This window comes from Microtus oregoni, unplaced genomic scaffold (assembly GCF_018167655.1).
Source record: "Microtus oregoni isolate MIOR12 unplaced genomic scaffold, Mior012 000002F_ref0000024, whole genome shotgun sequence".
Lineage (NCBI taxonomy): Eukaryota > Metazoa > Chordata > Mammalia > Rodentia > Cricetidae > Microtus > Microtus oregoni.
The window spans coordinates 70760977-70786171 of record NW_024543061.1 but is presented as its reverse complement, the minus strand read 5'-3'; the positions used below and the strand labels follow the sequence as shown (position 1 = coordinate 70786171).

The 25195-nt window shown below is 37.9% G+C and overlaps 1 protein-coding gene across 1 annotated transcript; it reads left to right on the top strand.

Moving 5' to 3' along the window:
- Nucleotides 1-497: 497 nt before the first annotated feature.
- LOC121440836 (killer cell lectin-like receptor 2) lies at nucleotides 498-25038 on the top strand. The gene is made up of 7 exons (XM_041641802.1): nucleotides 498-612; nucleotides 2434-2523; nucleotides 3424-3663; nucleotides 8102-8244; nucleotides 9741-9844; nucleotides 24665-24813; nucleotides 24899-25038. Exons 1-7 carry the CDS (start codon nucleotides 498-500, stop codon nucleotides 24967-24969), a joined length of 912 nt encoding a protein of 303 aa, XP_041497736.1. The 3' UTR covers nucleotides 24970-25038.
- Nucleotides 25039-25195: the final 157 nt, after the last annotated feature.

The following is a 25195-nucleotide window of genomic DNA, read 5'->3' as shown; positions in this document are numbered from 1 at the left end:
TTTTGAAGGTGATGTCTGGGAAACATTGAGAGTCATATATAATTGAAAAGACTGCAAGAACAGTTTTTATATTTTTGTATTTATCAAAATGTGTAAATAATTTTAAATCAAAATTTTATTCATATAGAAAACTTTGACTGTTATTTGAATTGTTATTTTAAAAGTGTTTTAATGATTTGCAGTAGTTCCAATTTTGCCTAACAATTTATATATGCTGTGCCAATATCACAATAACTTATTAGTAAATTTTTCATTCTTTCTATATTTCCTAATAATAAGTGCTGCAAATATTAGAGGTATAAATGACAGAAATCTTCTTACTTTCAGTGGAAATCAGGGACAGTTCATGTGATTTAGGGTATCTTAAGACACTATCCCTTCCCAATCCACTGCAGCATCAGATCCAGGTAGCTTTTAAAGATGCATATTTTAACTTTTTCTTTAGAAATCACTCTAGGTCAGGTTTTAACACAGACAGCACTCTATTTACTCTCAAGATGACTGATGAAGAGATCACTTATGCAACTATAAGATTCCATAAGTCTTCTTCAGGGTTGCAGAATGAAGGAAAGTCTGATGAGACTCAAGGGCCCAGAAAAGCTGGCCACAAAGGTAAGTGTTTTATGTTTCTAAATTTTTCTGTTATTTAGGCATCTTAACTTTTGACATTTAAAAACAATATTCTATTGGCTTCTATTGAAAACTATTGTTCTCCATTTTAGCTTGATGTGGTGATACACAGGAATAGGAGAAAAATAAGTGAGTATAAAGGAGAGAGCAATCATGCAGAAAATTGTTTAAACATAAGATTTAAAAAAGTAGTCAATTTTTAAAAGAAAAAAATTATATTTAAGTGATATTAGTAACATAAAAAGCCAGATTGGTAGAGGAGATTAATAAAAGTCTATAATAAAGGAGTTCTTGAAAATTGACAAGTGAGAAGTAAATACATCCCATCACAATTGAAAAACGCTTAGGAGGTTTTTACTATTTAATCTAGTCATGGAGAATTTTGAAACCTTGAAAAGTGACAAAGTAGATTCTGAAGTGGTGTAGAAAGTTCTTCTGTCCATGTGTTACTTTCATTGGTTGAATAAAGAAACTGCCTTGGCCTTTTTATAGGGCAGACTTAGGTAGGCAGAGTAGAAAGAACTGAATGCTGGAAAGAAAGGAGACAGAGAGCCACCATCGAGATGCCAGGTCAGACACGCTAAATCTTTCCCGGTAAGTTATGACCTTATGGTAATCACAGATTATTAAAAATGGGTTAAATCAAGATGTGAGAGTTAGACAATAAGAGGCTAGAGATAATGGGCCAGGCAGTGATCTAATTAATACAATTTCTGTGTGATTATTTTGGGTATAAGCTAGCAGGGTGGCCAGGACCAAAAGAAGGCCCCCTCTCCTTATAACAATGAAGAAACACCAAAAGTGCTAGATGAATAAAATCTTATTGAAATTCAATGTATGAATTAAAAACAATACTTCCACTCTAGGAGAAGGTGTTTTAATTGTCTTGAGTACTTCCAACATCAAATGCAATGAAACTGCAAGAGCAGTCCATCTGATGAAAAAGTCTCTTCCCAGGAAGAAGGCTGAAGAGGAAGAGAGAAAATGAGGGAGGGTAGTGGGGATGGGCATGCCTAAACCACATTATGCATTTGGCGCAATGTCAAAGATAATAAGTTTATTAATAAAAAAGAGGAAATCTCACTTTTCTATTCTTTTTTCTGTTTACTCTACATTAGCTATAACAGTTGAACTCCAAGCTGAGAACTTTTAACTTCTTTGACATAGTGATAATCAGAGGCTTGGCTTTCAGACTTTAAGATACACATAGATGTTTAGTATTGTTAGAGAAAAATAGAACTTATGGGAAAAGAAAGAGAGTTAACTTCTAGGCCCAAGAAATGATGGATTTGTATACAGGTCAGCTCCATAACAACCATGGTTTTCTATAGTTTGCAAGAATGTCCATCCCTCTTTCCTTCCTCTTCATCTTCAGTTATGCCTACTTGGTGGACTGCATGCTCCAGTTTGGCATCTTCTACTTGGTCTGTGTCTGTGCCTCCAGTGCTTTCAGAAGGATGGATTTTGATCTTGTAGAATTGGATGAGGGGCATGTCCCTGTCATCCAGCTACTTCTCAGCTGAAGTGGGAGGCTTGAGAATACAAGGTCAAAGGTGAAAAAGAAATTGAAATCCTGTGAAACTTTCCACATGTAGGATTTCTAAAGTGGTAGATACCTAAAAATTTAGGTAGATACCTACAAACTTAGAAAACATATGTTCATTCAAGTTGTATGATGAAATTTATAAAACTTTAAGAGACCAATATCCTCTTGTTTCCATGCTACAAAAATTATAATTAGTATTGGTACATGGTCTTTTTTACTGTAATTATTTTCTTGCTTTGTTTGTTTGTTTGTTTAAGAGTGCTCAGTCCCATGGCACCTCATTGCAATACCTCTGGGAATCCTTTGTTCCATTCTTCTGGTGGCTCTTGCAGTTTTGGTGACACACAGTGAGTAACTGGTATAAAACTTTTTTGCCTTTCTGCCTAAGTAATAACTTTAGACACAAATTAGGCTGTTAACACACTCTATCCCTTGCGCTCCCTATAATCAGGGGGATGTGCCAGTTAGCTCTGGACATTGTTTTTGCTTTTTAGGTTTTTGTTTTGTTTTCTTTTACTTGATACAATACAGTGTTCTGTTCTCATACATACATATTTTATTACTTCTGGGGATGTTGGGAGTTGCCTTGTTCTGTCCTTTTCTTCATAGTCTTCCTTTTATAGACATTGTGGTAGCATGACTTCTGAGCATGGATGATTGTGAACTTTATGTAAACATTCTGTGAGAAACAGTTGTGCAAAAGAAATGATGATCTTCTATTCATTTTCCTCTGTGTATATTGAGAATACGGTTAATATTCATATTTCATCTCTACAGAGACATTAAAGCTTAAGTTTTATTAGATTCCTTCACATTTTATTCTCAGGCTATGCTAACAAATGGATACATATCTGAATATTTTGCTGTCCCTCTGGTCCAATGAGAATTGTGCCATTTCTTAATGTGTCTTAGTTCACATTGTCATGCTGTGTTAAGTATTCATTACGTGTTTTATTTAGGTATTTATTTGAAAGTTTTTTGCCATGAAAACTTAATTTGACGTTGTGGTTCATCCACCAGAGTTTTATTCAGCTGTATTTTTTGCTTTACATTAAAGTTATCATGGTAGAGGGAAGTTCCTGTTCCCATTCTTGTAGGTTTTAATTGAGGTGATACTTTCTAAATGTCAAAGCTCCACTTAAATAATGATATGTGTTGGTTGTCAACAGGGGTTTCTCTGGTATCATAAATTTCAATATTTACTTCTTATGAGCATTTTTTGGTGTTATATCTGCTAATAATTTTAGTTTTTCAGTATAAACAAGAAAAACATGAATTGCAGAAAACTCTAAATAATATTGATCAAGAGTACAGAGCCATAAAAAATGACAAATACTTAAGGAAAGAAATTTCGGGAAATAAGTCTGTAGAGTGTGATGCCCTCGTAGAGTGTGATGCCCTCAAAGACCATCTGAAGTCCCTCCAAAGAAAACAGAACAGATGCTATGGGGAAGCCAAGCTTGTTTTAGATTGTGAACAGCACCCAGGTAAAGAGGGGATTTTTAATAAAAAGTTGCATTAATTTTGTACTGTTTCTTCTCCAGAAGATTTGAAGTCCAATTAGCAGCTTACAATACTGGTGATCTATGGGTTATTGACTTGGTGTTTCTTTATCCATGGAGGGACCTGTAACCAACTTTGTTGTTGAGAGAATATAGAAATTTCCAGTAAGAGCATATTTAACAAATTCTTAATCTGAAATGTACTTGGAACATTTATATGGATGCAGTCATAAAAATAATTGTGTGTGTGTGTGTGTGTGTGTGTGTGTGTGTGTGTGTGTGCATTTTCCTTCCGCTTTGATATAAGAGAATTGGCCCATTTAAAGCCATGATGAAGTTCCCTAAAGCACATTTTGGAGCTTCAAAATGGTGTCCACACTGTGTTACTCTGGCAATGACACAGTGAATGAGGCCAGAGAGATGAAAATGGCAAGCATTACAATGATCCCATCTGTTGTGACTTGTTAACTTTATTTGACACAGTTTTATCATTAATTATTAAATATTTTTTCAGAATTTAAAATTTACAAACAGCTTTTGCATAGGATCTCTCTATGCCATGATAGGTGTTGATAATTTTCATTATGCAAAGGCTAACAATATCTTTAAAACTGTTACATTATAAAATATATGTTTGAAACAAGAAGTGTCAAAATTTTAAATATTGCAGACCTATGAAACATGTTTTATGCAATTATTTTAAAATAATCTTAGCATCAGTAAATGGTAGTATATTGCTGTAGTCCCTATCTTTAGGAGGCTGAGACAGAAGGATTATAAATTTGAGGACAATCTGGACAGCTCAGAAAATTCCAGGCCAATCTGTGCTACACAATGATTAATCTTTACAGAAAAACAAAGGTTGGAGATAAACTTTGTTAACAATATTGATGTGTTATTGTTACACAAACTGCACACATTTTAATATATACTTAATATATTTGGACATGTGTAAATACCAAGGAAGGCATCAACATAATCAAGAGAACAGACTATCACCTTCAAAAGACCCCCTCATGTGTCTCTTAAGGCAAGAACATCTAACACAGACCACAGCACAATCTTATGTGCACAGACAGTATGTATGGATGAACTAGGGACACAGTATATTACAGGTCTAGAATTCCATCACTTTGTAACTGCCTCTGTGCAACAAGTGTTTGTTCCATGTACTCCAGCTCTGGTATCTCACAAGCCTTTGCTTCTTAGAGCTGGGCTGTGTTAGAACCTTCATCAGTTGAGTCATAAAATTTGGTCCTGGTTTATTTAACTTTTCACACCATCTTCAACTGCAAACCGCCTTGGCGGGTTACTCAGTCTAGGGGTTGTAACCTGCCTGGTAGGGTCAGTAATTCCAGGGTCCCGGAGAGGCACTATCTGGAAAATATGGGCAGGAGACAGGAAGAAGGCCAAGTAAAGTTCTCTTGTCAAAGTCTCCGTTTATTAGAGTATGGTTACAACTTATATAGGATGAAGAATTGGGGGGGGGGGGCAGGAGCCTGAGCTCTTGCCTTGTGGTCCCCGTAGGTCACGTAGGCCAGGAGGTTACGATAGGTCAGGTCACGATTTGATTCCTCAGCCAGGAAGCCATGAGTTGACACACCTAGTTCTCTAGATAGTTTGGAATGTGGGGCGGGTTCTGCTAACAGATAGCTCTCTATTAACAGATAATTGGGTGTGGGGTAGGCTCTGTCAATAGAACAGTTCTCAATACAATTGGGGGTGTGGGGTTCTCTGCAGACTCCCCAGGGCGATGGTTCCTGTAATAATTTTGGGGGGAAACGGCTCCTGACATATCCCCCTTCCTTTTATAAAGACAGGCAGCTATCAAGTGGAGGGCACCAGGTCAGAGTCCAACCATGGTGTCAGATCTAAAGGAGAAGGGACTGAGACAAGGAGGGACCCTCCTCTCGAGTGGTGAAGCAATTTAACTCTCCTGGGAACAGAGGGGTGCCTTATGATTCTTAGGTCAAGTGGGGACCAGGTCTTTTTTCCCCCTTACTCGTCCTTGGGTTCCCAGGACCCTGTCTTAGGTTGGGGGATGTCCTGCCACAAGTTGCCCATCCTTGGAGCTCCTCAAATAAAGGGTATCTAGCAAGACCTAAAGTAAGCAGGTCTTTGACAACAGGGTACCCTGTCTTAAGCCGTGTGGAGGGCGATTCTCGTCCTGACATCATGCCTTGTTGAGCCGGGCTCTATAGCCTCTGTATGGTCTGCGATTCAGGCAAGAACTCCACACTATCTCCCGTCGTTAGGCCCCTGCGTCTATCATTAATGAAAAGACTGTGAGGAACTCCTCAAATAAAAGATATAATGATACAATTTGGGCACCAATAACTCCATTTCCAGACAAGAAGAAAGGGCATTTTCCAAACCCAGTATTCACCTTTTAGCCTGGCCTAAGGTATATCCTCCTTCCTAAATGCCTACTCCACAATAAGATTATGAGTACTGCCTGCCAAAACTTAGGGCAGTGTAAAGGGATCAAAATCTAAAATTTTTAACATATGCATTAAACCCAAACACTTTACAGCATGTGTCAAACCTTTCCCAACATCTATAAGCAGTTACAAATATCATTAGGTCAATTCCAGTAAGAGCACAATGACATACATTGTTGTTATTAAATACCACCAGTTCCAGTCTCTGAGCAACAGTGACAGGAACCCCCAATCTTCCCCCTTCTTAAGTGAAGAGGGGTTAGTATTTTAATTAAAATGAGTTTTGTGTCCCAAAGATTAAAACAGTCAGATGTTTAGTCTGCACCTTAGCTCCAAAGCAAACCAGAATTCAAACTGCAGAGGCAGTTCAGCATTTGTGCTTCAGGGCAGGTAGGATTCCTGGGTGAGGTGAGCTGGATACAGCTACCTGAAGCACATCTTAGCAATTATCTCAGGCAGGACTCCCTGGACTCTGGAGGCAGAATGACACCCTGCAGAGTGCTGTAGCAGGTCCTGTTATCAGGCACTCCTTTCCTTGGGGGTAGGGAAGACCGGACTAAGGACCTCTCTCCAATCGCCTCTGGAACTCCTCTGTGGGATGTCCACAACCATGACATCATCAGGTCCAGATTTTATTTTCTTTCTGTGAAAAAAGCATAAACATATCCTCGACCCCAAATATATATAGGTCGGGTTTTTTCATAATGCATTGCAAGGGCTTTTTTTACCTTGCCATAGTAAAGGTCAGCTTGGTGTTATCACTCCAGATCCGTTTGCATCAGGATCTGCTTGTAACTTTTATGAGTTGCTTTCAAGGAGCCTTGTTACACTCCACAATTTTTTTTATCAACCATATATGCAGTTCTTCCATTGGAAGAGCCATTTGTAAAATTTAGCATAAAATCCGTTAAGGGATTTTTAGATATAACATTAGTAAAATACGGTTGTGTGAATTGTAGCAATGATCATCTGGGAAAAGATCATTGTTTTTGTCTTTGAATTGAGCAAAGGCAATTGTCCAGGAATCAATCTTAAAATTATCAATGAATCTATTGTTTAGTATAAGAAGCATTGATCATAGTCAACATTTTGTCAAACCATCTTCCAGATTTTATCCTGTCCTTTTGTTTCAGACAGGCTACTGTTTTAAATTAAGAGTTTAATATCTTAACTGGCAAAACTGGGAAGGTTTAGCCATAAACAGCATTTTTTATAAAACTGTTGTAGAATAAGTTTTACATTTAATATACACACTTGCCATAGCTGAATTAAAACTAATATACTGTATTTGTTGATTATTGTATACTTTACCGGTTGATTTATATTTTACCTGCTTTGTCACTTAGTTCAAAATCTTTCTTTTGTTGTGTTGAGGTGTGAGACATAGTTTAATTCTGTAGCCCAGGATGTCTTAGAGTCTACTTCATAGCCAAGATTGGCATGGAAGTTACTACTTAGCCTAGTCTGACCTCAGGCTGGTGGTGGTCCCCTTGTCTCACTCTGTGGAGTGCTGAGGCATAAGCCATGATGCCAAGATAATTTACTTCCCTTTAAAAGGGAATAGTATGGTTTTGTATACATATGCTGCATTTTTTTTCCTACTGATTTCTCCATAATGGACACATAAACTGTTTCCATATCTCTACTGTTATAAACAATGCTTCATAGAGCATAGACATACAGGGATCTTAATTTCTGGGAGCTCTGAAATTTTGCTTAGTTATGGATGTTTAATGAAAACAGTGCTCTAAAGCTGGGCAGTGGTGGCAAATGCCTTTAATCTCAGCACTCATGTGGCAGAGGCAGGTGAATCTCTGAGAGTTTGAGGCCACTCTGGTCTGCAGAGTGAGTTCCAGGACAAGCTCCAAATCTACAGGATACAAATCTTGAAAAAAAAAAAAAAACAAAGCCAAACCAAGCCAGTGCTCTAAGAACAAAACACTAAATAGTAAAAATTTTAACCATTCCCTTCTCTGTTGTAGGCAAACCTTTTAAAGGACACTGGTTCTGCTGTGGCATAAAATGTCATTATTTCATCATGGACAAAAAACAATGGAAAGGATGTAATAAAACCTGCCAGGATTGCAGATTATCCCTTTTGAAGATAGATGATGATGATGAACTGGTACCGTAGACTTTTACATGCTTCTTTATTCTTAAGACTCCTTCTCTGATCCTTGGATAGTGAGATACTGAGCCCAGGCAGGCTTATTGAAAGAGAAACCTTTGTTGTATTTGGTTTCCCTGTAATGTGAGCAAACGCTGTGCAGTAAGAGTATCCCTCCTGCTCCTAGCTTAACATGGAGGCACAGGGTCTGTTATGAGAGGACTCATTAATAAAGTGATAATCATAACTTTGCAATCTCCTCCCTTTCTCAGGATTCTGAAAGACAGTACCTCAGAGAAGAATGCTTTTCCTGAGTAAGTTTAACACTGTTTCTCCACATAGGTACTGTCAACTATACCTAAAGATGCTGAAGTCTAATACTTGCTCTTTGGCACCCATAAATGGGACTGTCTAAGATGAATGATTGGTTGACAGTAGAGAAAGTAACTGATCTCTGAACCTATTTGCAAAATGGAGATAAGATGAGAACCATGGAATTAAATTGTTTTACCTGTTAGCTCCATGTGGATTTTCAATGAAACTGTCCAAAATTTTTGCTTCATACTATTTTTATGTTTTTAAAAGTATATCAAGTTTTAGGAATTAATCATTAAAAGAAAACAAAGATGCCAAGATGCTGACATTTTTTGTTTAAATTATTACTCATAAAATCTCTTCTAATATGAAGACTATATTTTTCTAGAGAAATGCTTGAAATATCAGCTTGAAAGCTTGTCATTTAGAACATGGTATAAAATTTATACACCAATTTAATACAGGTATAAAAATTGCAATATAAAAGTATCTTAATGTCAAATAATAATGTAAATTGACATTTGCTATAGTAATCATAATTAAATATATGCCCATATTTTAGAATATATACAGTAATTTAATAGGACATCATGCCACTTGCATGTCACATGTAAGTCACTAATTTTTCCAAATATCTGTTCCTTTCCTCCTCAATTTCTGTCACTTCCAGGTCTAAACTTTAGAACAGCTTCCTCTCTGGAGATGGGGCTTAATGTACAGCTTCTCACACAGGATTTTTTGTGTTAATGAATTTGCTTTAAAAACAGGACATTTCTTGTCACATGCCTCTGTAGTGTTTGGGAATGCACATTTGAATAATTTTACAGTGTCAGAAATTATTTAATGAATTATATATGTGATGTGCTTGTTTTTAGGAGCCACAAACAGAAATATTGAAGTTCATGGTCAACCTTGGTCACACATTATGACTTTCTTTGAGAAACACAGTCAACAAGTCATTTCATGAATTCAGCATCCCTAGACACCTAAAATTTTCATTCAATTAAGTTATGTAACTGACATCAGTTTTGACATAAATGAGCTACTAGTGGTAAATCAATAAAATGAACTTGGGACTGAAGCACTGGAGGACAGGACAGCAGAGAAATGACATAAGAATAGCTGAGACCTGTTATACTTGTTCTCTTCTCACCAAACAGAGGAAAGTTTTATCATCAAATATGTTTTTCCCCTTACAGAAATTTCTTCAGCACCAAATTAATCAAAACAAGTACTGGATTGGATTATCATATAATGAAAAAGGAAAAAAATGGCAATGGATTGACGGTGGCCCATTTAACCTGTGAGTTTCCTGAATCCTCACACTCTATCAAGACTTTTCTCTCATTTCACAAGACTTTTCTCATTTTATATGTTGCTCACAGGTAAGGACAAGTTGCCTATGGCAGTGTTTGAACAACTGTTTGACAGGGAAGTTGACTGCTAGTGATGTAATACTGAACGTAGTTCAAGATTTTATATTCTAAGATGCAGAGGGCACAAGCAAATAAACAGTTTAGATTATTTGAAGTTAACTGGACCATCCTGACAGATACTATCAGTGTGAATATCTGAAACATTCACTTCACTTGTGTCTCTAACTAGTTTATATAACTTGTTATTTATATATATATATATATAGAAAAAATACATATGCATACATATATATTTACCTTCAGTTTTGAGATGTTATATTGTGCAAACTCCAAGTTTTATGTTAATTTGTAATCTGGTATTTATTGCTTATCTTTATTAATAGTATTTATTTTTTAATATATTGTGTATGCATAAAATACAATATGATTATACCCTTCCTCCTCAATGCAAGCTTTCTATGCTTCTGTCCTAAAATGTTCCACTCTAACTCCTTTGTACTTAATTGATGCTGTCCCTAGGTGCATGGTAGTATAGCCACTGGAGCTAGGTTAGCCATCAGTGGCCACACTCCCCAAAAAGAATGAATCTCCGTTTTCCAGCTGCTGTCACCTAACAATAGTGATTCCTTAAGTGATAGTGGATATCTACCCCATCTATATGGGAGATTTTTCATGTCTAGAAGGCTATTTTTCACAAGTTTTTTTCCCTTCTCTGGTTCTTACATTCTTTCTCTTTCCTCTTCCCTCCTATTTCTTGAGTCTTGGAGGTAGAGTTCGGGGAAATGGGTTTATGAAGATGTTCTCATTATGGTTGAACATGTATTCACTTCTCCTAAGCACTTTGGCCATTTCTGCTTCCCTGCACTGCCCACTACCCACTGTAAAAAGAAGTTTTTCTGATGGTGGTTGAAAGCAGCCCAGATCTAGGCCATAAATATAATTGTTAAGAGCACAATTTGACCACATGTCCACTTGGCAAAACGATAGTAGCAGGTTCCATACTCAGGCCAATGACATCGACAATAATAGACTTTTTATTTGGATTACAAGAGTAAACCTGGCATCCTTCAACTCCAATAAGAAAGCAGTTACTTATCCCATAGCAAGAGTTTCACTGGGCACAAGTTGCATAGCAGGTCGGTATTTTGACACACAGATTCCAGTGCTGGACAAGACCATTCATATATTTTCTCTCAGTGGTAGATTGAATGTAATTGGCCTCCATAATCTCAAAGGGAGTGGTACTTAGGAGGCATGGATTTATTGGAATTGGTAGTCTTGGAGGAAATGTGTCACTGTGGGGGTGAGCTTTGAGTTTTCCTATGTTCCAGGTACCACTTAGTGTGTCAATCAACTTCCTGTTGCCTGCATATCAGGATACAGTCAGGATCAAGTCTGCCTGCATGCTGTCATACTACCCACCATTATGTTAATGCACTGAATCTCTGAAACTGTAAGGGAGATGCATCAATTAAATGGTTTCTTTATAAGAGTTGCCAAGGTCATTGCTCTTCACAGCAATGAAAATCCTAAGGTACCCCTCTAACACACTGCAAATGACTTTCGGACCCATTTAAAGCTAGCCCGAGAGAACATGTCTTCTGATAGGTTTAAGATTGATTTATAGAGGAACAGTTTCCTGCTCCTGCACTAAGGCTATCCACACAGAGGGGTGAGTGTCTGCCTGCCAGGCAGGCCTGAAGGTCCCCATAAGGGAGTGCGGCCACCTTTAGCTTGTGTTGCAGGGTCTTCTATGTTCTACTTGACCCTGCCCTGCCCCTATATTTGCCCTTTTGTCCGCAGAATCCTTGGGCTACCAGGAATCCCTGTTTCAATGCTGAGGAGTTCCATCCAGATGGGTCCTTGGACCAGGAACAGCATCCTGCTCCTGCACTCAGGCTATCCACTCAGAGAGGGATACCAGGCACCCCTGTTTCAGTGCTGAGGAGTTCCATCCAGACAGGAACAGTTCCTGCTCTGCACTGAGGAGATCCACCCATAGAGTCAGTCACAGCCAAGACTGGACCAAGACACCAAGACTCTCCTGGCTCCATTTGAAGGAAGAGATGGTTAGGCACCAATGCAAGAATTCCTCCAACAACCTGAAAGGCAACATGACATCACCAGAATCCGGGGATCCTGAAACAAGAGGAATTGAACATCCTACTCCAGAAGAAATAGAAGAAATCAACTTTAAATGGAACTTTAAGAAAGTAATAGAGGACCTTAAACAAGAGGTGAAAAACTGCCATAAAGAAATGGAGATGCCATACAAAAAGGGAGAGGAAATGGACAAATCTCTCAAAGATACCCAAGAAAAACAAGAAAAAAGCAATCAAACAGGTAAGGGAAACAGTTCAAGACTTGGAAAATAAAATGGAGGCAATGAAGAAAACACAAACTGAAGGAAGGCTGGATATGGAAATTCTAGGTAAATGAACAGGAACTACAGAGACAAGTATTATCAACAGAATACAAGAGATAGAAGAAAAAATCTCAGACACTGAAGAGACTATAGAGGAAATAAACTCACTGATTAAAGAACAAAACAAATCCAACAAATTCTTAACACAAAACATCCAGGAAATCTGGGTCACTGTGAAAAGACCAAACCTAAGAATAATAGGGGTAGAAGAAGGGGAATTACAGCTCAAAGGCCCAGAAAATATATTCAACAAAATTATAGAAGAAACTTTCCCAACCTAAAGAAGGATATTCCTATGAAGGTACAAGAAGCATACAGAACACCAAATAGACTGGATCAAAAGAAACCATCCCCACGCCATATAATAATCAAAACACAAAACATACAGAATAAAGAACAGATATTAAGAGCTGCAAAGGAAAAAGGTCAAGTAACATATAAAGAGAAACCTATCAGACTTACACCTGACTTCTCAATGGAAACCATGGAAGCCAGAAAGTCTTGGATAGATGTGCTGCAGACACTAAGAGAACAAGGATGCAAGCCCAGAGTACTATACCCAGCAAAGCTTGCATTCAATATCGATGGAGAAAACAAGATATTCCAGGACAAAAACAGATTTAAACAATATGTTGCCACAAACCCAGCCTTACCAAAAATACTGGAAGGAAAATCACAAACCAAGGAAGCCAAAAACACCCATAATAAGACAAGCATCTGATAGCCCTCTACCAGCACAACTCAAAGAAGGGAAACACATAAACTCTACCACCAAAAAAGTAACTGGAGATAACAACCACTGGTCATTAATATAAGTTAATATCAATGGACTCAATTCACCTATAAAATGAGACAGAGAATGAATATGAAATCAGGATCCAAGCCGGGCGGTGGTGGCGCACTCCTGTAATCCCAGAACTTGGGAGGCAGAGACAGGAGGATCTCTGTGAGTTCGAGGCCAGCCTGGTCTACCAAGGGAGTTCCAGGACAGGCTCCAAAGCTACAGAGAAACCCTGTCTTGAAAAACAAAACAAAACAAAACAAACAAAAAAAAAAGAAATCAGGATCCAACATTCTGCTATTTACAAGAAACACAACTCAAACTCAAAGACAGACACTACCTCAGAGTAAAGGGATGAGAAAAGGTTTTCCAATGAAATGGACCAAAGAAACAAGTGGGTGTGGCTATACTAATATTTAACAAGATTGATTTCAAACTAAAATCAATCAGAGGAGATTGACACTTTGTAGTCATAACAGGAACAATTCATCAGGAAGAAGTCTCTATCCTGAATACCTATGCCCCTAATATAAAAGCACAAATATATGTAAAAGAAACATTACTAGAACTCAAAGCATACATCAAACCCCACACTCTAATAGTAGGAGATTTCAACATTCCTCTCCCACCAATGGACAAGTCAACCAGACAAAAACTTAACAGAGAAATAAAAGAACTATCAGATGTAATGAAACAAATGGATTTATCAGACATCTATAGAACATTCCACCCAAACAGAAAAGAATATACCTTCTTCTCAGCATTGCATGGAACCTTCAAGAAAATTGATCACATAATTGGGAACAAAGCAAACATCCATACATACAAAGAAATTGTAGTAACCACCTGTGTACTATAGTACCACCATGGAATAAAGTTAGAATTTAACAACAATTCTAACCCCAGAGAGCCTACAAACTCATGGAAATTGAACAGTCAACTACTGAACCACCCCTGGATCAGGGAAGAAATAAAGAAAGAAATTAAAGTCTTCCTCGAATTCAATGAAAATAAAGAAACAACCTACTCAAACTTATGGGACACTATGAAAGCAGTCCTGAGAGGAAAGTTCATAGGACTAAGTGCCCACTTAAAAAAAAAAAACAGAGAAAGCACACATTAGAGACTTAACAGCACATCAGAAAGCTCTAGAAAAAAAGAAGCAGATTCACCCAGGAGGAGAAGACTGGAAATAATCAAACTGAGGGCTGAAATCAACAAAATAGAAAAACAGAAAACTGATGGAGGAAGGTCATTGGCTAATAAAGGAACTGCCCTGGCCCATTTTATTGGTTAGAAGATAGGTGGGAGGAGTAAAAACAGAACAGAACGCTGGGAGGAACAGGAAGTGAGGTCAGAGTCTCGAGAGAGACGCCATGCCCTGCTCCCGGGATGAAGCTCCGACCCAGGATGGACATAGGCTAGAATCTTCCCGGTAAGTGCACCTTGGGGTGCTACACACAGATGATTAGAAATGGGCTAAATTAATATGTGAGAATTAGCCAAGAAGAGAATGGGCCAAGCAGTGATTAAAAGGATACAATGTCCGTGCAATTATTTCGGGGCATAAGCTAGCCGGGCAGGCGGCTGGGGTGTTGGGGACGCAGCCCCGCCACCGCCCTTATTACTTCAGAAAACAATTCAAAGAATCAGTGGAACAAAAAGATGGTTCCTGGAGAAAATCAACAAGATTGACAAACCCCTATCCAAGCTAATTAAATGACAGAGAGAGAACATCCAAATTAACAAGATCAGACATGAAAAGGGGGACATAACCACAGATGCAGAGGAAATTCAGAGAATCATTAGATCTTACTACAAAAGCCTGTATGCAACAAAATTGGAAAATGTGAAAGAAATGGACACTTTTTTAGATAAGTACCATATATCAAAATTAAATCAAGACCAGGTGAACAGTTTAAATAGACCTGTGAGTCGCGAGGAATTAGAAGCTGTCATCAGTAACCTCCTTACCAAAAAAAAGCACGGGACCAGATGGTTTAAATGCAGAATTCTACCAGAACTTCCAAGAATAGCTAATACCTATACTCCTTAGTGTGTTTCACACAATAGAAACAGAAGAGTCATTCCCAAACTCCTCTTATGAAGCTACAGTCACCCTAATACCAAAACCACACATGAAGAAAGAAAATTACAGACCAATCTCACTCATGAACATCGATGCAAAAATTCTGAATAAAATACTGGCAAACAAATCCAAGAACACATTTGAAATTATACATTATGATCAAGTAGGGCTTCACCCCAGAGAGGCAGGGCTGGTTCAACATATGAAAATCTATCAATGTAATCCATCATATAAATAATCTGAAGGAAAATATATGATCATTTCATTAGATGCTGAAAAAGCATTTGACAAAATTCAACACCTCTTTATGATAAAGGTCTTGGAGAGACTAGGGATACAAGGTTCATTCCTAAATATAATAAAAGCAATATACAGCAAGCCAACAGCTAACATTAAATTAAATGGAGAGAAACTCAAAGCCATCCCACTAAAATAAGGAACAAACAAGGCTGTCCATTCTCTCCATACCTCTTCAATATAGTGTTTGAAGTTCTAGCAATAGCAATAAGACAGCATAAGGAGATCAAGGGGATTCGAATTGAAAAGGTATAAGTCAAACTTTTGTTATTTGCAGATGATATGATAGTGTACATAAGCAACCCCAAAAACTCTACCAAAGAACTCCTACAGCTGATAAACACCTTTAGCAATGTGGCAGGGTACAAGATCAACTCCAAAAAATCAGTTACCCTCCTATACACAAAGGATAAAGAAGCAGAGAGGGAAATCAGAGAAGCATCACCTTTCACGATAGCCAAACATAGCATAAAATATCTTGGGGTAACTCTAATAAAGGAAATGAAAGCTCTCTTTTACAAGAACTTTAAGTCTTTGAAGAAAGAAATTGAAGAAGATACCAGAAAATGGAAGGATCTCTCTTGCTCTTGGATTAGGAGGATCAACATAGTAAAAATGGTAATTCTACAAAAAGCAATCAATAGATTCAATGCAATCCCCAGCAAAATTCTTAACAGAACTTGAGAGAACAATAATCAACTTTATATGGAAAAACAAAGAACCCAGGATAGCCAAAACAATCCTATACAATAAAAGTACTTCCAGAGGCATTACCATTCCTGACTTCAAACTTTATTACAGAACTACAGTAATGAAAACAGGTTGGTATTGGCACAAAAACAGAGATGTTGACCAGTGGAATCAAATAGAAGACCCAGATTTTAAATCACAAACCAATGAACAACTGATTTTTGACAAAGGAGCTAAAAGTATACAATGGAAGAAAGAAAGCATCTTCAACAAATGGTACTGGCAGAACTGGATGTCAACCTGTAAAAGAATGAAAATAGACCCATATCTATCACCATGCACAAAATTCAAGTCCAAATGGATTAAAGACCTCAATATCAGTCTGAACACACTGAACCTGATAGAAGAGAAAGTGGGAAGTACTCTACAATACATGGGCACAGGAGACTGCTTCCTATGTATAACCCCAGTAGCACAGACAATAAGGGCAACATTGAATAAATGGGACCTCCTAAAACTGAGAAGCTCTTGTAAAGCAAAAGACACTGTCATTAAGACAAAAAGGCAACCTACTGACTGGGAGAAGATCTTCACCAACCCCGCAACAGACAAAGGTCTGAATTCCAAAATATATAAAGAACTCAAGAAACTAGACCTTAAAATGCTAATTAACCCAATTAAAAATGGGGCACTGAACTGAACAGAGAATTCTCAACAGAAGAAGTTCAAATGGCCAAAAGACACTTAAGGTCATGCTCAACCTCCTTAGCAATCAGGGAAAAGCAATTGAAAACAACTTTGAGATAGCATCTTACACCTGGCAGAATGGCTAAAATCAAAAACACCAATGATAGCCTTTGCTGGAGAGGATGTGGAGTAAGAGGAACACTCATCCATTGCTGGTGGGAATGCAAACTTGTGCTACCACTTTGGAAAACAGTGTGGCAGTTTCTGAGGAAATTCGGGATCAACCTACCCCAGGATCCAGCAATACCACTCTTAGGAATATACCCAAGAGATGCTCTATCATACTACAAAAGCATTTGTTCAACTATGTTCATACCAGTATTATTTGTAATAGCCAGAACCTGGAAACCACCTAGATTCCCCCCAATGGAAGAATGGATAAAGAAAGTGTGGAATATGTATGCATTAGAGTACTACTCAGCGGTAAAAAACAATGGCATCTTGGATTTTGCATGCAAATGTATGGAAATAGAAAATACTATCTTGAGTGAGGTAACCCAGACCCACAAAGATGACTATGGTATGTACTCACTCATAAGTGGATTCTAGCCATAAATAAAGGACATTAAGCCTATAATTAGTGATCCTAGAGAAGCTAAATGTGAAGGTGAACCCAAAGAAAAATATATATTTATCCTCCTGGATATTGGACGGAGACAAGATTGCCAGGCAAAAATTGGAAATTTGGGGGTGGGAGTGGGATGGGGTAAAGGGGAGATGGGGAGAAAAGAGTGAGAATGTGAGGAAGGGGAGAGCTTGAGGGAATGGGATGGATGGAGGAAGGGTGGACATGGGAGCGGCGAAGTATATATTTCAATTAAGGGAGCCATTTTAGGGTTGGCAAGAGATTTGACTCTAGCGGGATTCCCATTGGAGATGTCCCCAGCTAGATCCTTGGGCAGCTGAGGAGAGGGAGCCTGAAATGGCCCTATCCTATAGCCATATTGATGAATATCTTGCATATCACCTTCATCTGGCGATGGATGAAGCTAGAGACAGAGACCCACATTGGAACACTGGACTGAGCTCCCAAGGTCCAAATGAGGAGCAGAAGGAGGGAGAACGTGAGCAAGGAATTCAGGACCATGAGGTGTGCACCCACCCACTGAGACGGTGGGGCTGATCTAATGGGAGCTCACCAAGGCCAGCGTGACTGGGACTGAAAAAGCAATGGGATAAAACTGGACTGATGGAACATGTGATCAAACAGGACTCTCTGAACGTGGCAGACAAAGAGGGCTGACTGAGAAGCCAAGGACAATCGCACTGTATTTTGATCTTACTGCATGTAGTGGCTTTGTGCGAACATAGTCTGTTTGGATGCTCACCTTCCTAGGCCTGGATGGAGTCGGGAGGACCTTGGACTTCCCACAGGGCCGGGAACCCTGACTGCTCTTTGGACTGGAGAGGGAGAGGAAGGGGGATGGTGGGAGGAGGAGGGAAATGGGAGCAGGAGAGGAGGTGGAAATTTTTAATTAAAAATAAATAAAAATTAAATAATATAAAAAAATAAAATAAAAAACGCAATATCTTTCAACAACTCATACCAACAAATTATGGGATTTCCAGAAAGCTTGCTGTGTACAAATTTAAAAAGAATAAAGACCTATGTTAGAGAAGGAAGCAATCAGTGCAGACCCACAGCTTAACAGATGTTGGAGACCTGTAAGTCAGGGAAGTGTCAAAAGGAAAGATGGTGAGCCAATAATTTTCCTTCCTGTCAAATTGAAAAATAAAGAGAATCATGAGAGAGGCATGAAGAAAAGCTGTGTAGACTGGAAAAAGAGAGGGGGAAAATAGATTGATTTATCTATGTCCTGACACCAAACATATGGTGTCTTCAGCAAGAGGGTATTACTATGTAGTTACTGTGAAAAACCAAAGGCATGACAACAGACTGTTATTTGAAGACATCTGTGGTCTCTGACCAGTAACTCCTTTGGATGTGTCACTTGCCTTGCACTTTATTATCATTTAATAACGCACATCTTCTGTGGATATAACTCTTTTTAAAATTTTATCTTGGTTTTTTTTTAAATTAAAGTTTTCCCATAGAATCTATTTTGATCAGGTTTTCATCCCCACTTAATACCCAGTTCTTTCCCACCTCCCTCCTTACTCTCTCAATTTCATGTTATTTCTCTCTCTCTCTCTCTCTCTCTCTCTCTCTCTCTCTCTCTCACCAAAAACAAAAACAAAACAAAAAAGGAAAATAAAATCAAACTAAAACAACAAAAAAAAAACAATAAAATAAAAAATTGTACCAAACAAACACACTCACAAATAACAAAAGAAAAAAAGGAGTCTGTTTTCTGTTAGTCAACTATGAATTTACTAACTAGTGGGTATCCACAAAGCTTTTTATAATCCTTAGTTTTGGTTGATCCATCCTTTACTCTCTCCTGTTCATTCTCTTGCAGTATTCATACACATTCTATCCCTTAATTCTCAGAAGCCCTTGTGCCTTCATATTGCATCTTCATCATTTCCTGATAATTGATTTTTTTTAGAAATACAGGGTTTTTTTTATAAAGATCTCCTAATAATTCTGTTTGTCTTCAATAACATTGTTAGCTAGTTACATTTTAAGTTGCTTATTATATCATTTAAAAATAGATTTAATTTTTACTGTTTTGTTGTTGTTGTTGTTGTTTGGAGATAGGGATTTGTATCACCCAGTCTGGTCTTGAACTCCTGATCCTTTCATCTCCATCTCTCAAGTGTTGATACTACAGGCAGGTGTAACTGTCATTTATCTCTTTAAAGATATTACCATAATTAATTTACATGTATCGGTTGATAGTCTTGTTGTCCTACTTTTGTGGATTTTCTGCTAGATTTTGTTCATGATAGTATATTTTTGTGGTATTCAGTGAATTTCTTCTTCAGCAGCTGGAGGAACTGGAGGCATCAATAGTGTTAACTGTCTCAGGAATGTTTCATTCAGTGCCCAAGATTATAGCAGGTCTGGCTTTCTTCTATTTAAACATGGTTCTGCCAAAGTGGACACCTAGGCCCCAAATCTGCAGGAAAATAACTTCTGCTCTCTCCTCCAAGGACACTGGCAAGTAGGCTGTCACATAGGTAACAAGAAGATAGAAGGCCTTATAAGATGCATTATTATGTTCAAGTTGTACAGATCAATACCATTGTTATCAATTGATTAATTTTGTTTTTTTTTCTATATGAGGTATCATTTTATACAGGCTAGCTCTGTTTTTTGTTTGTTTGTTTGTTTTTTTGTTTGCATCTACCTCCCAAGCACTAGAATTTTTGGTGCTTGCACTGTGAAAGCCAGAGATAATAAATTTGTTTGTATCCTACAGCACCATTCAGAGTCAAATGTACAGGTGGTGACTTGTAAAGTGAGGTGCCAAGGGCTGAGAGGATGCCTGTATCCAGGTTAAATGATCTTTGTAGTTCTTGACTATGCTGCAGAAGTGTTCCCTGATGATGGTGTGGTAACTACGGCCAAACATGAGGCATGGAAGCCTAGTGGTCAGAGGTTTCTGTGGCTTCCATATCATTTTCTCCAGTGGGAAGACACAGAAGCTTGTACTACTCAATGTCAGCTTCTAAATGAACTTCATGAGCAGCTGCGAGCTGTGCTTCTAGGGTAAAGGTTCAAGCAGGCATCACCATGGAGTAAAGCAAAGAGGTCATGGTACAGAATATGTGTTCCATGTGTATCTTATGAATACTTAGTGTCTGCTGGGTCTTTTCCTCTTTGCTCATGTTCAACACACATGCTTTATTCATCGGACCCATAATCACATTTCATGGATAATTAATGTGTCTACTCATTCCTAATGCAACATCTCTACCTATGTTCTGTCTGTGATCCATGGGCCACTTAATTTTATTTAGATCCTTTTCTGTTCCTATTGTGAAATCTAAAGTCTCTGCTTCCACCTGTTTTAGATACAATGTTAAACGAAGGCAACCTTTGTTAAAATTTTACCTCTTTGTCCTTTCAGCCCCATGGAATTTGGTAGATTTATTTCTCTGTCTGGTGCTCTTTGACATAGATTCTCATGAGACTAACCTCATTCAAACGCAGTGTATTTCCCAAGCCAGCCCTGAACTCCTGGTGCTCCTGGATTAGTTATTTGGTATTTGAATGATCATTTTCCAAAGATTCACTATTTATTTTTGCCTACTATTAGTAGAAATATGGCTGCCATGCTTTACTGATGCTTTGGGACTCTCACCTTTACTGAAGCCTCAATCTATATAAGAATTTGCTTTCTGCCTGTTCATATAATTGAATTAAGTTAAATTATTAGTTAATATTTGATTAGTGTCTTGCTCCATAGGCCAGTTTGACTAGGTTTATAATCCTCCTATACCAGGCTTCCCAATGCCAGGTTACATTAATATATCATTTTTCTTTGTGTTTTATTTTTTATATATCATTTTGCATTATTTTTCCATGAAAAGGTAGCTTTGGATTTAGTAGTCACCATCCATCAAAGGTTGTGGTTGTGTTTCACATAGGGAAGTCACTTGATCACCATATTTCAGTAAAGTCCCAATAGCTCTGAGGAGTGGAAGAAAAAAGATAAACAAGCAAAAGAGCACTCACAAATCTTCTTCTGTGACTATACTACAAATGTCCCTTTACTCCTTAGAACAAAGGCATATAAGAGCTTTTTCTATGTGCCATATGAATTTATTTCTTTTTTTCTTCTTTTAAAACTTTCTTTATTGCAAAAAGTATCAGATTAAAACAATTTCAATGTAAAGTTGTTCAAAGGAAATATTGAAAATTTATTTAACTTGCTCACAAAAAAATTGACAGTGGGAATCAGTCAAAAAGATATTTGTGATCAAAGATCACTTTTATTTTTCATTTTATTCAATTTACTTATTTTTGTGTATATAGTCAAAATACTGTGACATACAGGTCACAACACAGGTGTAGTTAGAGGAGAATTGAAGGAGTTGTTTCTCTCCTGTTGTATGGGGTCTGTGATTTGAGCTGTGGTTGACTGGTCTGAAGCCAATGACCGCCACCCACTGAGCCATGTTACTGGCCCAAGAACATTTTTTTATGAATGTAGAGAAAATGGAAATATTTTATTGATGTACTTAAGATTAATTCAATATTCTGTACATTTTGGCTGACAAACCTTGTTTTAAAAACCTTGGCCTGAATTAATATAAGCTTTGAATTTAAATAACTGCCCATTTTATTTTTCATTTTATGGTGATCTGACAGTAATGGAGTCATTGCATAAGACAGGAGACTGCATTTTTCAGGTCACCAGGTGTAGATAATGATGACTATGTTAGAACTCACTCCTGTATCTTGGAAAAGAAAGTGGATAAATTGTCTCTTTCCGTGTCCAGTGAGAAGGAAAGGAAAGGTGAAAATGGAATGTGGTCTTATTTGTTGGTTTCCTGTGATGAATTGTGACTACTTAACAGTTTGAAACACAGGTCTCAGTTTGCCATGAAAATAGAGAGATGAGCTGGAAGGGAAAGAAAAGAAATGTTCTTGTGAAATCTGACTTAACAGAGAGCAGAAGTCATGTTTCTCCCTTATACACACAGCAGTCTGAGAAATGGATACCTTTGGTCCAAAGCCCTGAACAATCAGTGTCTTGTTTTCCTGAATGACACACAGAAGTTAATACAGAACCCTAATAAAAGTGCATTTCTCATGGCTGGCTAATGTATATTTCATTCATAATGTATCTAACCTGTTCTGTTTCTGTCCTACAATCCACTGAGTTTCATTTACCTTTATTTCTCTTAAATTTCTATGGTAAATTTGAATATTCCATTTCTTCCCACCTAATATCTAAGATTCAAAAAAGTGATTTATTTTGCTAAAAACTGATCCCTTTGAAGTCTCAGTTCCATGTAGTATGTGTGGGTTTCATTTTCTCTCTCTGTTTTTTTTTTTTTTGTCACAGTCTCATTAGCTAAGACTAGACTTGAACTCCCTGTGTCTTGAACTGTGATCCTCCTATCTTCATTACTAAAATACTGGGACTCGAATTGTGTGCCACTATGCCTGGTTGGATTTTGTAGTAGGGTGCTGTGGGCTGGTTCCAGCCACCCAGCTCTCAGCCACCGGCTAGCTTAGCCCCAGATTAATTACATTGAAACTGTATTCTTTTAAACACTGCTTGGCCCATTGGCTCTAGCCTCTTACTGGCTAATTCTCACATCTTGATTAACCCATTTCTAATAATCTGTGTAGCACCATGAGGTGGTGGCTTACTGGGAAAATTCTTAACCTGCATCCATCTTAGATAGGAGATCTATAGCATCTGCATCACTTCCCTTCTTCCCAGCATTCTGTTCTGTCTACTCCACCCACCTATGTTCTGACCTATCAGGCCAAACAGTTTCTTTATTAATTAACCAATGAAAGCAACAGATTGACAGATGATCCTCCTCCATCAGGATTTGTTATTGAGGATATGCATTTTGAGTGCATTTTTAGTCAGTTTCCTTTATCTATTAAGGGAAAACCTGGCTAAAGTGCTTCCATGATCATTTATGGTTTTTTCAAACTTCTGCTAAAACCTCAGCCTGAGTAGGAATCTGATTTCTGCCAGTTTTTACAGGATTATATTAATTATTAATTAATTACTTTTTGACTTCTAGCTTTGCTACATAACCCAGGTTGAACTGAAATTGACAGTCTTTCTGTTTTAGCACATTTACTAGTTGCTATGTCTTCTAATTTTTAATCATTTTTTATTTTGCAGCATTTTTTTCTTCTTTACAAAAGGAGAGTTATCGTTTCTAATCTATCATTCTGCAGAAGTATGGGGTGATATGCATGCAGAGAATTCTGGAGACTACTATGCTTCAGTGAAGACCCATTAACTGTGAAGCGGTGGGAGGTGGGGGAAAGAAATAGGGAAAAGAGCCCCAAACATTAGTGATAAGCCCTTACCTGAGACTGTACTACAAATATTCCCTTTCTCCTTAAGGCACAAGCAAATGAGAACTTGTTCCATGTGCTACACACTTTTATTTCTACATAGTCCATTAACTGACAAAATGTAAGTGGGAAAGCAGGTTTAGCATAAAATAATTCCTTGGAAATATTAAAAATCAATTTTATGTCATGACCAAAAGCTGTGAAAGTGGGATAAGACAGGAATTTTGGTATGACCAAGAGACCATTTCTTATTAATGAGCTTAGAGAAAAAACATTTTAGTGATGAAATTGTGAGCAATAATTCCCATATTCTTCATATAGAATAGTATAGTTATGTTGACCAAGGTTTCTGTCCCACCAGGTCCCACGATCGTTCAATCCCAAAGAAATCACAAAGAGGTCTGCATTAATTATAAACTGATTGGCCTATTATCTCAAGCTTCTTATTAATTCTTATAAGTTATATTAGCCCATAATTCTTGTCTGTGTTAGCCACACGGCTTGGTACCTTTTCAACCAGGCTGTCACATCTTACTTCCTTTGTGTCTGGATGATGACTACAGACTGACTCTCTACTCTTCCCAGAATTCTTGGTGTCCCACCTCTGCTTCCTGCCTGGTTGCCGCACCTATACTTCCTGCCTGACTACTAGCCAACAGCATTTATTTAAAATACAAGAGACAGGGTACAGATCATTGTCCCACATAGTAATAGCTGCCATATTCTTCATATGTTCTCTATATAGAATTTACAAACCATGATATTTTAGTGACTGCTCATAATTAAACAATTGCCCATTGTTTTTCTTCTTTAGTGACTTGAAAATAGCAAATTCCAGTCGTAAAACCAGAAGATGTGCATTTTTATCTAGAACAAGACTAGTTGATACTAAGTGTGAAGATTCTTACCCCTGTATCTGTGAGATGAGAATGGATAAATTCCCCAATTCACCTCCAGCAAGAGGTAAAAGTAAAATGGGAAGTGTTGATTTTTATTTGCTTCCTGTAATAATCTGTGATTCCTTATGAAAAGGTGTTTTTTATCCCAGGATTTTGTCCTTTGTGCAAATGGAGAGATGTTCTGGAAGAAGTTCAAAACATTCTCCCGAATCTGACTTGACAGAACAGAGGCCATCTTCCTTCCGGGAGGAGTATGTCTTCTCAGATACATGGACACCCCATTACCCCAAGCCCCTGAAGAATCTATACTTTATTGGGGTGAGTTTCTGGCCCACGGCGCCAGCCTGGGACGGGGAGCTCGGGGGTTTCTTGGCCCCCTGTCCTGCTTGGGCTCTCTGCTGCCTCTTTCTTCCTGGCCCACCCAGCTTCCGTCCAGACCCCTCCCC

Excerpts from the sequence above, each read along its gene's own strand:
- LOC121440836 (XM_041641802.1), top strand. The coding sequence starts at position 498 with ATGACTGATGAAGAGATCACTTATGCAACTATAAGATTCCATAAGTCT. Across the intron at positions 2,524-3,423 it reads TGCAGTTTTGGTGACACACA|TTTTTCAGTATAAACAAGAA; the intron begins GTGAGTAACTGG and ends TAATAATTTTAG. Across the intron at positions 24,814-24,898 it reads CAATTCACCTCCAGCAAGAG|GATTTTGTCCTTTGTGCAAA; the intron begins GTAAAAGTAAAA and ends TTTTTATCCCAG.